The 17226-nt window shown below is 45.8% G+C and overlaps 1 protein-coding gene across 3 annotated transcripts in view; it reads right to left on the bottom strand.

The window, feature by feature from the left end:
- HK3 (hexokinase 3) overlaps positions 1–17226 on the bottom strand; it is a 158446-nt gene that overhangs the window by 16749 nt on the left and 124471 nt on the right. For all 3 annotated transcript variants that reach the window (XM_040344403.1, XM_040344404.1, XM_040344405.1), the window contains 4 exons: positions 10033–10185; positions 9274–9507; positions 7631–7935; positions 5498–5646 (listed from right to left, as the gene is read on the bottom strand). In XM_040344403.1, the coding sequence (XP_040200337.1) occupies positions 5498–5646; positions 7631–7935; positions 9274–9507; positions 10033–10185 (841 nt within the window). The remainder of the gene's footprint in view (positions 1–5497; positions 5647–7630; positions 7936–9273; positions 9508–10032; positions 10186–17226) is intronic.

The following is a 17226-nucleotide window of genomic DNA, read 5'->3' on the forward strand; positions in this document are numbered from 1 at the left end:
CAAGGAGGTATCCCAGGCTTTTTTGAGCAGGCTATCTGCTCTTTTATCCAGGGGATCCTTAAGGGCACCTGTATCCTCAAAAGCTAGGTCCGTATTGCGGGAAACTTTTGAGAATGCTGCATCCAGTTTAGGCCTTTTATTCCAGGCCTGCGTTGGATCCTCATCGAAAGGAAATCTCCTTTTCAGAGATTTAGAAAAGAAGGGTGCCTTCTCTGGGTCCTTCCATTCTCTTTTAATTGTCTCAGACAATACTTTATGTACCGGGAAGGTACGATGTTTTACCTCCTCCAAACCCTGGTACATCCTGTCATGCAATGACAGCTGAGTCGCATCTTCTTTAATGTTTAGGGTAGAATGAATTGTCCTTAATAGGTCATCAACCTCCTCTAAGGACAGTTTATAGCGTGAGGAAGAAGTATCCCTTTCTTCTTCATCCTCCGCCTCTGATCCTGAAATAGCATTTTCAGGTTCCTCCTCCTCGGACTCACTGTCTAACCTTCTAGATGTGGAGGGGGTACTGGCCCTGGCCTTAGATCCTTTAGTCGGACCCTTGTCCAGGAAGGAGCGAAAAGACTGGAAAGTCTGGTGCAACTCCTCCCTAAATGAAGAGAGCAACTCCCCCGTTCCCTTGACGGTGGTCTGCTCAGAGGCCGAACTAGTAGAGGCTTCCCCCCTGACAATCTCCGCAATACAAGTTTTGCATAAAGGTTTGGTCCAGTTCCCTTTAAGGGAAGCTTTACAAGTAGCACACCGCTTCTTGGAAGGAGGAGGTTCTACCACTTTAAGTTTTTCTTTAACTTTCTGAAACGACACAAAGGACAACAACGCTATGTTTAACCTTTGTACGCCAGCCAACAAAACACACAAGTGCACACAGCTAGTGAACAAATAAAAACCAGCACCCATCACCGCTGTACCAGAAAACTACACGCACCCACAGAAGTGACTAGGGTGAGTGAGGCAGGCTCCCCTCCCCCGAAGGGGCAGAAAAGAGGGACATAACAACACCCTGGTACATTGACCCTCGCTGGGTCTCCTACCTGGGCCGGGCTGGTGCTTGTGGCTCCTGCTCCCGCCACCTCCGCTGCGTCTTCTGGCTCCATGGTCCCAGAACGCTGCGGGCGTGCGACAGCTGTTTTAAATCTCCCGGGTTCCTCTCGCCGCTGCGAGACCCGGAAATAGCACCGCCGAGGCTCACTCCCCCTCTTGCGTTCCAGGCGGCCGGAACCGGAAGCCGCCACGCGCCGCCGGAAGTCCCGCCTCCACCCGGAAAGGACGTCACTACGCCCTCCGCTCCGGAGCCTCGTATGCCGGAAGGACGGCACCTGACCGCCCCCCCGCAAGCTACGATGCCCGGACTAAGGGAGCGGGACCTCCAGCAGCCTCTGTCCTCGCCGGACCGAAGAGGAGAAGCACCCGACCTTCACCCGCGCGTCAGGGGAGAAGTCGGGTCCGCCTCTGGAGGATCACCTCCTAACCTAAAACACCGGTATGCTCAAAAACAATCCACCTTCCCCGCCTGGGGAGAGAACAGCACACCCCTGGTTCCCTGCAGAGCTTCCACCATGGCCGGAGGAAACACTACAACTGAGGCCATGGTGGAAGGGGGCGGAATTTATAGCATTGACTGCAGTGTTTCCTGGGAAGTGGGTGGAGCTGCGCTCTCTCCAGGTGCTGTCCTGAAAGACGAGGTGAGAAAAATTCACCTTAATGCAATCTATGCATTAAGGTGAAAAAACATCTGATGTTGACGCCCCCCCCCCCCCCTCCCCGAGCTCCCGTTTTACTTACCCGACTCGTCAAAAGTCCTGCGCGGTCCCGAGATCCTCTTCGCCGCTCAGCCTGACCGCTGATTGGCTAGAGCGGATGGATTGAAAGCAGCGCAGCCATTGGCTGGCGCTGCGGTCAGTCACATCCAGTGACGCAGGGCGCCGAGGGGCGGGGCCGAGTGATACAGCGAGCGGCCATATCCGCTCACTGTATCACGGGAGCGCGGCCGCAATTACTCACCACCATGTGAGCTCTCACATGACTGTGGTCAGTACTTGCGGGAAGGACCAGAGACAGCCGCCGAGGGACCCTAGAAGACATGGATTGGGGCCACTCTGTGAAAAACCAACTGCACAGTGGAGGTAAGTATAACATAACATGTTTGTTATTTTAAAGGAATTTTTTTTTTTTCCCCTTTACAACCGCTTTAAGGTCATTGTCCTGGTGAAAGGTGAATCTTTGCCCCAGTATTTTGCAAACTCTACAGCCCTGTACACCATGATCGGATATCTGATGGAATCTAATCCAATGGATTTTTTCGGTGGATATCCGATGAAGCTGACTTTAATCAGTCTTGCCTACACACTATCAGTCAAAAATCCGACAGTGTCCAACACGGTGACGTAAAACACTACGACGTGCTGAGAAAAATGAAGTTCAATGCTTCAGAGCATGCGTCGACTTGATTCTGAGCAGGCGTGGATTTTTGACCGATGGAGTTCCACACAGACCATCGTTTTTTTCCATCGGTTTTTTAGCCATAGGATAATTTTAAAACATGTTCTATTTTTTTTCACTGATGGAAGACAAACCGATGGGGCCCACACACGATCAGTTTGTCCGATGAAAACGGGCCATCGGTCTGACAAACCAATCGTGTGTACAGGGCTTTACAGGTTTTCTTCTAAGATTGCCCTGTATTTGGTTCCATCCATCTTCCCATCAACTCTGACCAGCTTCCCTGTCCATGCTGAAAAAAAACATTCCCACAACATTATGCTGCCATCACCATGTTTCATGGCTGTGATGGTGTGTTCAGGGTGATGTGCATTGTTCGTTTTACACCATACAGTTTTGCTTTCAGGTCAAAAAGTTCAATTTTAGTCTCATCTGACCAGAGCAGAGCACCTTCTTCCACATAGTTGCTGTGTGCCCCACATGGCTTCTCGCAAATGGGACTGATCGCTTTCAACAATGACTTTCTTCTTGTAACTCCATAAAGGCCAGATTTGTGGCGTGCATGACAAATTGTTGTCCTGTGGACAGATTCTCTCACCTGAACTGTGGATCACTGCAGCTCATCCAGAGTTACCATGGGCCTCTTGGCTGCTTCTCTGATTAATTCTCTCCTTGTCCAGTCTGTCAGTTTAGGTGGATGTCTTTCCATTTTCAGATGATGAATTGAACAGTGCTCCATAGGATGTTCACAGCTTGTGATATTGTATTTAGAACCTAACCCTGCTTTAAACTTCTCCACAACTTTATCCCTGACCTGTCTGGTGTGTTCCTTGGCCTTCATGATGCAGTTTGTTTACTTAGGTTCTCGAACAAACCTCTGAGGGCTTCACAGGACAGCTGCATTTATACTAATACATTACATACAGGTGGACTTCTGAAGGCAGTTGGTGCCACTAGTTAGGGGTATCAGAGTAAAGGAGGCTGAATACAAATGCATGCCACACTTTTCAGATATTTGTAAAAAAAAAAAAGAAAAAAATATTGGAAAACCATTTATAATTTTCCTTCCACTTCACAAATATGTGACACTTTATGTAGGTCTATCACATAAAATCCCAATTAAATACATTTACGTTTTTGGTTGCAACATGACAAAATGTGGAAAATTTCAAGGGGTATGAATACCATTTCAAGGCACGGTACATGTAAAATTCCAGCCTAATTAATTGTTTTGCATTCTTTTTATGCAAGATTTGTCATGTTATCCTCATCTGGAAAAGCATACTATATTAAAAGCTTTATTAATTCAACTGTCTCCTTGTTCTGAAATGTACATTTATAAGAGACTTTGTTAACTGTGCATTGATTTACAGAAGAGTCGATTTTGAAAGAAACTTCCTATCATTAGATCAAATCAATTGAAAAAAATACACTTATCCCACCACATGCCGCCGCGCCCCCCCCCCCCCCCCCCCCCAAACTAAAATGGCAAAACAATTGGTCAGCAGATATATTTGTACCAATTTAACTTGAACAGCAGGACATTTAATAGTGACAGAACAATTCTGCTGAACTTCCCTGAGTATATAATATTGAGGGTTACTATTCTGATAGGGAAATTGGGTTAACCACTTACGCTCAGGAATACATTAGCTTGACCAGGGAGGTTTTTGCTATTCAGCACTGCACTACTTTAACTGGCAAATGTGTGGTCATGCAACACTGTACCCAACTTTCACATCATCACATAAAAATCTTCTCCTTAAAGCTTCTTTGAGCGGTCCAAAATTATAAAAAAAAAAAAAAAAAAAAAAAACAGATGGCACCAATTCCGGGCTATAAGCTGGGTGTTCCATAAACGCCCACTCAAATGACTATGAGAGAGAACTTTATTCTCCACGTGTGCTCAGTATGGAGATAAATTTGTGCTCCTGACACACTTTCTGCCGCAAAAAGCCTATCAAAGAACGCTACTCCTCTTTGGTACAATTTATACATTTCTCAGCCATCTTCACCACACCGTGACAACTCTTACTAAACTGCAATGTCAGTTGGCTTACCAGGCACACTAGTCAAATGACACCCTCAGACACGACTTATTACTACTCCTGTCCTTACCGTTTCCAACTAAAATATGAAAGTGCGAAAACTTTTGAAGACCCCTTGTATATCATTATGTTCACTAAAGGCAAATAAACATTTTATTTGCAAAGTGAAAATCCAGTTGATGTTTTATATTTTTTCCCCCCAATTTATATTTTCTTTGCACACGATTGGATATTTTTTGCAAAATGTTTTTTTTTACTTGGCTTCACCTCATTCACTAAAAATCTGTGAAAATTCATATTATAAAGAAAACATGTTCTACTCCTAAACAAACCCCAATGAAGGGAACGAACAGGAATAGACATCCATTCAGAAATTGGATACATTATATGGTTTCCTAAATGGAGACAAGAGATTTATGCGCTCCTAAGACATTAGCAAAGCCATAGTCTTTGTGTAGTTAAAAAAATGCTCCTTGGCAGATAAGGGACAAAATGCCATGATCAAATGGTGCTCATTTCACACCTCTGCTTTATTGCCTGGAGTCCTTGTAAATAGCACGCTTGTTCCACTGATCTGTATCTAGATCTCCACTTTCAGATCTCCCGTTTTAATTAACTTTTATTCCTTGATGTCAGTTCCACTTGTATATAGAAGTATGTGATTTTTTTGGAGGTTATTTATACATCATCATGTCTGGCAATAAATGAATACTTTCCAAAGCTTGTACGGTACTATAAAATATATTCAGTTCACTAATTAATGTTGCAAAAGTAGAAGTTGCATTTTATGTTGCAAAATAGACATTTAAAAATAGTATAAATATTAGAATATTCTAGCAGAATTTGAACATCTTAGAAGAAAAAAAAAAAAAAAAAAAAAAAAAAAAGAAGAAGAAGAAGAAGAAAGGGAATGTCAGTTTATAAAATCAACCAATTTGTTTGCTATACATATTTCAAATTTACAGATTTCAAATATCGCCACTCTTGAGGGAGAGACATACCCCTTCTCCAGTCCCTTGAATCACTTCTGTAGGCAAGGTAAAGGTCTTGCTCTTCATCTGCACGCCACCTTCATTTTTCAAGCCCACATTTACACACAATACTCTGAAATTGGTACCACCTAAATCCAAAGCAATGAATTCTCCAACTTCTGCAATAGGAAAAACATATTAGATCATCTCTAGCAGAGCCCAGTATGGGAATAGAAGAAAAAAAAAAAAACATTCTCTGTGTGTAAAAATGGCAACAGCCCATTTTATGCAACCAATCTTTGGCGACCCAAAACATTCACATTTCCACAGCAGCACCACTTTTGACTCATTAAAATAAAAACCAAGTGGATTTTTAGTTTATATACATACCACAATAAAGTTGCCATTTAATGAGCAGACAGTAAAGCAGTGTTGCCAACCGTCAGTAATTTTACTGGCAGCCAGTAAAAAACAGGCAAATTTTCTCCTTCCAGTAAAAGTAAGAAGTTGCCAGTAAAAAATATGGCTGCGACGCTCGGCTTGGTCCAGAGCTGGCTGAGACCATCCGAGTGCCTGCTACAGTGTGATCAGGTGGCTCTGGTGGAGGCGGCGCCTTAGCATGTCTTGTGATGTCATGGTGCAATGCAGCCAAGACGTAGCGGCCAGAGCCTCGTGTGCAGGTCTGCAGTATGGGAGCAATGCAGGCTGGGACTGGGACCTGGACCGTCAGTGCCGCTTAGACTGGAGTGGACTGAAGAGACCGCTTGGTTTGGAGAGAGATTGTCACTGTGACATGACATGTCGGGGGGGTCTCATCTGTGCTGCTGCACACTGCTGTCAGTGTGAGAGTCAATTTTATGTATGTGTGCCGCCGATTCTAATTTCTTGCCCTCCTGAGTCCTGTCCCTGAGCCAATTTCTATATCGAAAATAAAATAAGAAATACATTTGTTGCCTTATTAAAATCAACCTTAAATTGTATTACCAATTGCATATTGTATTTTTTTGTAGCCTAAATACTCAAATTTGCGCTCAAAACTGTAATTTTTTAACTTTTGGAAATGCCAGTAAAAACTTGGCTGTGCCAATAGAATTTGGGTGTTGTGTCAGTAAATTTCAATCTGGTAGGTTGGCAACACTGCAGTAAAGTCCACAGAAGACAAAACATTTTGTCATGGCACATAAATCATGAATTACTATAGTTGCTAACCTCCAATCAAAAGGTCAGGCTTGACACCAACAACATTAAAATAGGAAGCATTGTTTGTATTAATACATGTTGCCAGGCAGAAAGATTTATAGCCAATGTCCAATTTCAGAAATGGCAGCCTCCATTTTTATTTATTCCCCCCCCCCCATGTTTAGCATCCTGCTTTTACTGTGTAGAGCAGGGGTGTCAAGTAGGTGGCCCTCCAGCTGTTGCAGAACTACAAGTCCAATCATGCCTCTGCCTGTGGGAGTCATGCTTTTAACCCCCAGCCTTGGCATGCCTCATGGGACCAGAAGTTCTGAAACAGCTGAAAGGTGACCAGTTTGACACCCGTGGTGTCTTTTCTTTTTTTTTTGCAAATCTGTTGCATACGTTTATCTGGAGATCCTGCCCGAGACAACACTTCCTGTTGCATTGCTAAGCCACTGCCTCACAGTGAGCAGAAACACTTCAGTTAGTTATTGGTTTGTATATCAAGTTTGAAAATGGGTAACCCAGCAGCCTACTTAAGCCTGGTACACACTTTTTTTTTTCACTCAACCCAGCAGGTTGAATGAAACCCCCCCCCCCCCCCCCGACAGCTCTGGTCACAGCCACTGTGCCAACGATCTGACATTGGTACAGCGATCTCCCCCACTGAGATTTTGTCTTCCGACAGGGGGACCCTGCCAGAATACTCAGATCAGCGCTCTCAGCCATTGGTTTACCAGCAAGCTCGTCCAACAGAAGCCGGTCAGCTTATCTAAATTCTGGGTTGTCTTAGGAAATAAGGGGTTCAATTCTTGCAATGTTATTCTGCATCAAATAAAAGTAGGCTCTAATCACAGCAGGTTTAGAATTCATAAACCATAATTACCCCCCATCAACTGCGAACTTTGGGGATACATGGACGGATTTGTCTTATATAATAACAAAGCTCATTATACATGATGTTGATCAATATTTGACCCTTACCTGTTCCATCTGGTGTAGCACGCACATAGGTGGGAAGCATCTTCACAGTGGCTCCAGGCTGTGTCTGCTTATGTAGACCAATCTCCATTTCATTACGCATGCGACTTTGAACCTCCTTTAGCTTTGCAAGGGACATTAGAAATGGGGCCAAGATTTCATTAATGTGCTTTCTCTGGGTTGCAAGCCTTTGAGCTACAGCCGTCACAATGGCAGTGCCCTTTCCACTTCCATCCTCGGAAACCAAAAATTTAATTTGGCATCCTGGAGCAAGCTCTTTCAAAGCTTCATTGAGGTGTTCACCAAATCTGAAAGATACCCAAAAAAATTGTGTTTAAACGTTTTATAGTGTTGTATAGAAAAGGTAGGGGAGTTAGAACTTTTTGTTAAGAGCGATCTACTTGTGTTTAGTTTCTTTGACACCAGGAGAAGGAACAAAAAACAGAGTGGTGAAACCATGTCCCTTAGGTAACTCCAAGACCTTCAGGACATATTCACAGTCTGAAACAGGGGTGGGTAAAAAATAAATAAAACTATCCTCAAGACAACACGTTTGGAAGCTAGTTGATCTACCCTACTTAGAGTGGCAGACCAAGAAACAAAAATTATGGGATGGTCACAAAAAAAGTGTTAATTGTGGTAGTAGTCGGTAACAAAACAAGAGAAAAAATGCTGTCAGAGAACGGAAGCCAGACACTGGGACAGAAGAACAATGTCCTGGTTGAAGAGAAGATCAGAGGCTGTCCTAGATCAGAAAAAAGGCCTCAGTCTCAACTTGCCTCATCCTGTCCAAGAGGAATGGGGTTCCATGCATGTAAAGGCTTTGAGGTCAGATGCTCATCGGACATGACTACCAGAAAAGAACCCCTTGAGGACGATTTTGGTACCCTCCTTCCCAGTACAAATCCCCCCCTAATGCACATCTCAGCTTCACAATGCCCACAAGCAAAATGACAACGGTGTGGATATAGTTTTATAAACTATCTTTTTTGAATAACTATGCGGAGCGGCGGCGGATTGTAAAATAGTAAGTGACCGGATTTATATTATAAAAAACGCGTGATGAAAGGACATGCATTTAAAAAATGCTAATTGTGGTTGGAACCCCACTTTAACACACATAATGATTGGTACTGATAACTAATAGTGTTCATGCATACTGAAGCATATTAAACTGTGTTTATTAGTTTTTTTTATTGTAAATGAACAGGAAGCCGCTCAGCATTGAGCAATTCCCATCCAGTCACTGTAAAGTGCAGCTGAGGCTGCAGAGAAAGGGACTGGGGAGTCTGTCCTCAGTCCCTTTCTCGATCTTAAAAGCGAGACATCAGGGTTGCTATCTGGACACTAATATTTCACCAAAACAAAAACACTGACACCGTTCACTGCCCTACTGACTGGCACTGTCCACTTTTAAAAAGGTAGGCAAATTGCACGCTTTTGCAGTGACATGCGTTTTATTAATCCAACAAACTTCATCCAAAACTTATACTGCAATAAAAAAATAAAATAAATTATATATATATATATATATATATATATATATATATATATATATATATATATATATATATATACATATATACATACACACACACACACATAATTAGTATGGTTCAAGGAAGCAAAAGTTAAAGCCTTCTTACTTTGGGTTCGTTTTGTATACAGATCCAGCGACGCCCACTGTGACTCTACCCAGATGATGTGGCCTATTGTTCTTTATGCGGTTGGCAACTGCAGAAAGTCCAGCAGCACACAGCCTAGCAGACCTCAAAGACACCGCGCAGCACACACACTTTACCCGGACACAGTCCTCTTCATTTGGCTTTAGACCGAAGACAGCCAAAACACTTTTAGTTTTTTCAAAAGGAAAATTGTCACTAGATGGGAGAAAGCACAAATGTGTCACATACAAGCTGCAAGTTTTGTTGAGTTATGCATAATGGTCATCAACTTCTGGTTTGCCATTATATCCACCAAGTGCATATTTTCCCCAGACTTCCATGTAGGAGCACCATAATCGGCAGTGGCAAACCACCTTGTGGCACATGCTGCGCCACAATTATAATTTTGCACAGTATGCCTGGGCTTAGAGTTAGCCTTTTCCTTTAAAGCCACACATTCCCAGCAATAGAAATATAACTACCGTACGTCATAAATGTATACATGATAAAATTTCAATCCAGGGTATGACCAGTAAAACAAGAATGTCGTGTGCAATCCTAAAAGAAGATGGGTATTGCATTGGGTGCCAATCACAGTGTTCTCCAGCCCAAAATATATAAAAAGATTAGGCGACACTGTTCGTAACAATAAAAAATAAAATATATATAATAAGAATAATAATAATAATAATAATAATAATAATAATAATAAATTAAACATAAATGCAAGAAATCACTTACTTCTCAATGTCCGACACATCCTTCATTCCAAAGGTTGCTTTGTTAAGAAGCTTCAGTGCTGACACACCAAAGAGTAATCCCTGGTTGGTCAGTTTGACTAGCACATGACGCACAATTTCTCCCATATACATTCCACCAATCATTTTACCAAAGCTGTATGGAAACAGAAAGAATGAAGACTCATCAATGAACATGAGCAGTTTGGAATACATCTGTAAAGATAACTTGCAGTCATATACATAAGAGTGCTACAACTTTGGGGCATACTGTCAATGCTCCTCTACCCAGATCTGTTCATGGTCGCAATAAACCACAAACAACTTTAAACAATGAAAGATTACATACTCCATTGTTTGGAAGAAAACAAAAACAAAAAAAAGGGGAGCAGCTCACAAAGTGTTGTGCTTGCGCCAAAGCACAGCAAGGCAGGCTAAAGATGCAATGGTTGCAGTAAAAGAAAATTCACTCGATTTCCCCATCAACACAATCAGGGAATCACTTCCGCTGAGCTATTGTGGTCTCCTGGTGTGGGAGCCAAGAACACAGTAAACCACCTGTGAATAAAAAATAGTGCTGCGCTGTAGGGATAGGAAATAATAGTATAAATCTCATAAATACCAGTGCTAGATCCCAAAATGAAATAAGTGCATCTAAACAGTGTAACAGTACATGACTTCAGTGATGCATAGTAACAAATCCAAGGTGAACATAATAGTGCTAGGTGAATAAGACAGCAGGCGCTGCTATAGCCAGAAGGCTACAAAACTATACACATAGGCGATAGCAAACATATAAAACAGTGGCCCGGATTCAAGAAGCAATTGCGCCTGCGTAACCATAGGTTACACAGCGCAATTGCTTACTTTACTTGCCCCGGCGTTACGAATGCTCCTGATTCAGGAACATCGTAACGCCGACTGCAGCCTAAAATCTGCGTGGCATAAGGCTCTTATGCCACGCATATCTTAGGCTGCATTCTTGCGATGGCCACTAGGGGGTGCTCCCATTGTGCTCAGTGTATAGTATGCAAATTGCATACTAACACCGATTCACAATGTTGCGCGAGCCCTGCGTAGGCAATTTAAGTTGTTTCTGTACGGCGTGTTTAGCGTAAGGCTGCCCCTTCTAATAGCAGGGGCAGCCAATGCTAAAGTATACCCGACGTTTCCGCATCGCGACGTTCGATTTTTACGTAATTTGCGTAAGTGATTCGTGAATGGCGATGGACGCCATTCACGTTCACTTTGAAGCAAATGACGTCCTTGCGACGTCATTTGCCGCAATGCACGTCAGGAAAGTTTCCCGACGGAGCATGCGCTCTACGCTCGGCGCGGGAGCGCGCCTAATTTAAATGATTCCCACCCCCTACGGGATCATTTACATTAGGCGCCCTTACGCAGGGCAAGTTTACACAGCGCACACGCAATTTACGGAGCTACTGCTCCGTGAATCGCGGGTAGCGCAGTAAATTTGCGGGGGGGCAGGGCAAAAACGCTGCCCTGCGCCTCCGCAAATAAGGGGCAATTCTACCTGAATCCAGCCCAGTGAAAACAGCATAAGTTTTCATGCAGGAGCAGCAGGCTGAACGCTACTGGAACGCATGTAATAAAGTGCTGGTGCCAAGTGTCCAAACATATAGTGCTTGCCGGGGGAAGGGTTCCAATTTCCTTAAAAGTAGTGCAGATGTCCCCTTACCTTACTGCTGTAAGGTAACGGCATAAAACAACTCTATATGGATAAGTGCAGCAACGAAATTTCAGGACGTTGGAGGTGGCAATGGTCCTCACACGGAAAGATAAAGGAAAGCACCAATAGCGTAATAACGTAGGAGCAATGTAATAGTATAAAAACAGCTTATACACTAGGTACTCCCAAAAGGTAGTTTTAAAATACAGCACATAAAAACCGAGTGGCGGACTCGCTGGCATCACATCCGGTACCTCTTTGAACAGGACTCTTGCGCGCATTCGTCACTCACAAGTGACTTCAGGAGTCACAGTCCCAGCATGCTCCGGGTGGCGACGTCACCACCCGGAGTATTCTGGGACTGTGACGTCATAAGAGGCCTATATAAATCGCTGCGCACCACGCACCCGGCATTACAGCGGTAGGCATCGTCGAGTCAACACCGGAAGAAAAGAAGAGGGAAGAAGAAGGCGACGGAAGAAGACCGGGCTGGCCGCCGCTAGTAAGAGCTACAAAGAAGATAGCGGCGGCGCAGCCCAGCGGAAGGCACCGGAAAGTGGGAGAAGAACTGGGGAGAGCAGAAGAAGAGAGTGGAGAAGACGGAAGAAGACCCCCGGAGCGGACTAATAAAATATTTTAAAAACCTGTGCAGTGTGTTTATTTTTTTACACTTTTCCTCCCGGTGAATGGATAGGGGCATTATATACTCATTCACCTAGGGTGGGGGGCCGGTATCTGGGGGCCCCCTTGTTAAAGGGGGCTTCCAGATTCCGATAAGCCCCCCGCCCGCATACCCCGACAACCAACAGCCAGGGTTGTTGGGAAGAGGCCCTGTCCTCATCAACATGGGGGCAGGGTGCTTTGGGGTGGGGGGGCAGCAGGGCTCCCCCCTGCCCCAGAGCACCTACCTCCCCATGTTGAGGGCATGCGGCCTGTCACGGTTGAGGGGGCCGCTCTCTCGTCCCCACCCCCTTTCCTGACCAGCCGGGCTGCTGCTCGGATATGGGTCTGGTATGGTTTTGGGGGGACCCCCACGCCGTTTTTGTTTCGGTGTAGGGGGTTCCCCCTTTAAATCCGCACCAGACCCATGGGCCTGGTATGCTCCCCCATGCCGTTTTTTGTTAAAATTTGGTGTGGAGTTCCCCCTCAAGATCAGCAGAGTACAAGTCGCATGCCAAAGTCGGAGCGTGCAAGACTGAGTTCCGACTTTGATCCGACTTCAATAACATTCAATGGAGTGAAGTAGGATCAAAGTCGGACCAAAGTAGTACAGGGAGCATTTGCAAAGTCGCTCCGACATGTGTCGGACCAGTTAAGACATCTCTCATAGGGAAACATTGATTTTCACACGCCATGCGACATGAGCTCCCAATGTCGGAGCGTTTGTCGGACTAGTGTGAACCCGGCCCAAGGTTGTTTTTTTTTTTATGTGTATTTCGAGTTCACTTATTTAGGAGTAATCCTTCACACAATTACATCATTAGCGCGACACTAATTTTTTTCACCAATTCTATTAGACTTTGAGTGTTGGCTGCTTGTTTTTTGTTTTCTCATTTGAGTCTAGCGCAGTTCCCCCCCCCCCCCATTCTTATAAAAGTGAGTACACCCCTAAGTGGAAATGTCCACATTAGGCCCAAAGTGTCAATATTTTGTGTGGCCGCCATTATTTTCCAGCACTCCCTTAACCCTCTTTGGCATGGACTTCACCAGAGCCTAGGCCATCTTCTTGTAGCCTAAGCCAATTCTTTTTTCAGATCCTCAGAGAGTTCTTTGCCATGAGGTGCCATGCTGAACTTACAGTGACCAGTATGATAGAGAGAGCAATAACACCAAATTTAACACACCTGTTCACCATTCACCTGAGACCTTGTAACACTAATGAGTCACATGACATCGAGGAGGGAAAATGGCTAATTGGTCTCAATTTGGACAATTAGGGGTGTACTCACTTTGTTGCCAGCGGTTTAGCTATTAATGGCTGTGTGTCGAGTTATTTTGAGGGGACAATTTAAACAGTTATACAAGCGCTACACTCACTACTTTACATTGTAGCAAAGTGTAATTTCTTCAGTGTTGTCACATGAAAAGATATAAAAGATTTACAAAAATGTGAGGGTGTATTCACTTTTGTGAGATACTGTATAATTAGTTTTACGAACTCATGTCAAAGTTGCAAAATTGGGTCTGGGTTTGTTTTACCCCGTCATAAAAGGGGTTAGCACAAACCATTCTTCCTCTTCAGGGATCTTGCACCTACCAACCCCTGTACTTATGCTTCTGCAATGCAGTCCTCTGTGAGAAGGACACAGCTCTCATGCGGCTTACTGCCTGACCTCTTGTGAAAGTTATAAAGTGCTCAGTACTTATTAGTTATGTGAATGGGCATCCACTATATTAAGGGGCACATCCCTGTTGATCACCATTAAAGTGCTTAAAGCGGAACTTCAGTCATTTTTCATCTTTCCTTGCCGTTTTTTAACTTTGGATAGTAAAACATTTATTTTTTTCTGACAGTAAATACCTTATACAGTCCCCTTCTTGTTTTTCTGGTAAAAAGCCTAGGCAGGGCTGCAGATCTGGAGGTGTGTCAACTGCCCACATTTAAAATGGTTGGAGCCAGACTCAGTGGAGGGAGATTTATGCAGCATATTTGGCAGGTACAGAATCACAGTATATATAAAATATGCAAAGTGGTTGGAGTGGGAGCTTCAGGGTGACAAAGAAGAAGTGTTTTTTTTTTTTTTTACAGATTATGTGAGCAGACTGCAGTTCCTATAACTAATTAGGAAATATTGTGGCGACACCAATTCACAATAATAATTGATGGCAAAAAGGTAAAAGCTTGGTCTATAGTGCAGTGAGTGCCAATTCAGATAAAGTATAAAGGCAACACTAGGGGAACTAGTTGAGTGGTGGAAACTGTAATTCGCCACCATACAGCTATAGCTCACTGTTACATTGTTGAATGGTGTTACATGGTGTAACCAATTCCTGCCCAGATCCATGGATAGTGACGCTGTCAAAGAATATCATGAGCACAGGGGAACGGTCTTCCTCTCCCTTAAATGTGGGGATGCCTGCTGGGGTGTCCCATCCTGGCTTGACTTATACTGGTTGTCAGCATGGGGTCCGCTCCATAGGGCAAGGGGGATCGTTTGCACCCCCCCCCCCCCTAGAATCACCAGGGAGAGCCAGGAGCAGGGCCAAACTGGCCCTGGGGCCGCTTTAAGCGGTGACTGCAGCGCTCCCCTCCTTCTGTCCTCCGGCGCTCGAATCGTATGTCATGGAGCTGGGTCTGTGTGCAAGGTCCCGCCCCCCTAGTTCGACTCGTCTGATAGTCTTCTAGTGTTCCGCCTATCACACGAGCCGAACTAGGGGGGCGGGACCTTGCACACAACACAGACCCAGCTCCGTGACCTACGATACGAGCGCCAGAGGACAGAGGGAAGGGAGCGCCGTTTGATATTGTTTACCAGGCCTGTGCTTTGTTTGTTCCAACATCTGTTGCCACAGGTAACAATAGACTATTTTCTGATGTGTTTTTAGCAAGTCTGGAAATGCAGAGCAAACACAACACAGAGTTGTAGCCCAGGGCATAGTTTCTAGTTGTCCCTTATTTAGAGTGCCTGTCCCTCTTCTGGAATCAAATCCATTTGTCCCTCATTCCAAAAGGTTCCTCTTTTAGACCTGAAATAAATATACTGTCAATATAGTGTAGTCCAGAGCTGTGAGGTGCTGTGTAATGTAAAGGAGTCCAGAGGTGCAGTTGTGGAGAGGGGGTACACAGTAGTGACAAAGAGATATTGAAAGATGCACAGTGGGGTGTTTTTACATTTTAACATGGGGGGTGCTTTTAACCCCCGCTAGCGGTCAAAGAAAGGGTAAAATGCCGCTGCCGAAGCGCCCCCCGCATCAGCGGATGCCCATGGTTGTCAGCCCCCCGCTTCAGTTCCTACAACACACCCTGCTTTGTCTTGGTTAGTTTTGTTTCCTGGAAACATCACCCATAGAGGTTAAGAGAAATATGAGACCACACAGGGAATGTCTTAACAGTTTGCTAAATCTATAGAAAGATATTTGCATATGCTAGCCATCCCTTTGAAGGTGGTGGCACTCGGCTTAAGTTATGAAAAATTCTGCATAATTTAGAGAGATGGGGCATAAAATAATACACATATACTAAAATGTGGGAGGTGGAAAGCACTGGACTGGGGTGTTAAAGAGCACAGGGGAGGCTAGAAAGCACAGGGGAGGCTAGAAAGCACAGGGGAGGCTAGAAAGCACAGGGGAGGCTAGAAAGCACAGGGGTAGAGGCAGAGGGCACAGGAGGGAAGCGTTGAGCATGGGGGAGGTGGAGAGCACAGGGGGAGAGACGGAGGGCACAGGGGGGCAGCGTAGAGCATGTGGGAGGTGGAAAGCACTGGGCTGGGGTGTTAAAGAGCACTGGGAGGCTGGAGAGCACAGGGTAGAGGCAGAGAGCACAGGGTAGAGGCGGAGAGCACAGGGGAGGCTAGAGAGCACGGGGGAGAGGCAGAGGGCACAGGGGGAGAGGCAGAGGGCACAGGGGGAGAGGCAGAGGGCACAGGGGGAGAGGCAGAGGGCACAGAGGGAGAGGCAGAGGGCACAGGGGAAGAGGCAGAGGGCACAGGGGAAGAGGCAGAGGGCACAGGGGGGGGGGAAGCGTTGAGCATGGGGGAGGTGAAGAGCACAGGGGGAGAGATAGAGGGCATAGGGGGCAGCGTAGAGCATGGGGGGAGGTGGAGAGCACAGGAGGGAGGTGGAGAGAAGAGGGGGGCTGGAGAGCACTGGGGGGGATAGAGAGCACGGGGGGGCTGTAGAGAATTAGGGGGAATTGAAAAGAGCACAGGGGGAGAGGCGGAGGGCACAGGGGGGGCAGCGTAGAGCATTGGGAAGGTGGAGAGCACAGGGGGAGAGACGGAGGGCACAGGGGGGCAGCATAGAGCATGGGGGGAGGTGGAGAACACAGGAGGGAGGTGGAGAGAAGGTGAGGCTGGAGAGCACTGGGGGTGTTGGAGAGCATTGGGGGGAGGTGAAGAGCACAGGGGGAAGTGTAGAGCATAGGGAGGAGGAGGAGAGGCAGAGGGCACAGGGGGAAGGTGAAGAGCACAGGAGGGAGGTGGAGAGCATGGGGGGGCTAGAGAGCATGGGGGGGCTAGAGAGCATTGGGGAGAGGTGAAGAGCACAGGGGGAGAGGCGGAGAGCACTGGGGGGGGGGGGGAGAGACTAGAGAGCACTGGGGGGGGGGTAGAGACTAGAGAGCACTGGGGGGGGGGGTAGAGACTAGAGAGCACTGTGGGGGGGGTAGAGACTAGAGAGAACTGTGGGGGGGTAGAGACTAGAGAGCACTGTGGGGGGGGGGGTAGAGACTAGAGAGCACTGTGGGGGGGTAGAGACTAGAGAGCACTGTGGGGGGGTAGAGACTAGAGAGCACTGTGGGGGGGGTAGAGACTAGAGAGCACTGTGGGGGGGGGTAGAGACTAGAGAGCA

Source organism: Rana temporaria, chromosome 3, assembly GCF_905171775.1.
Source record: "Rana temporaria chromosome 3, aRanTem1.1, whole genome shotgun sequence".
NCBI lineage: Eukaryota > Metazoa > Chordata > Amphibia > Anura > Ranidae > Rana > Rana temporaria.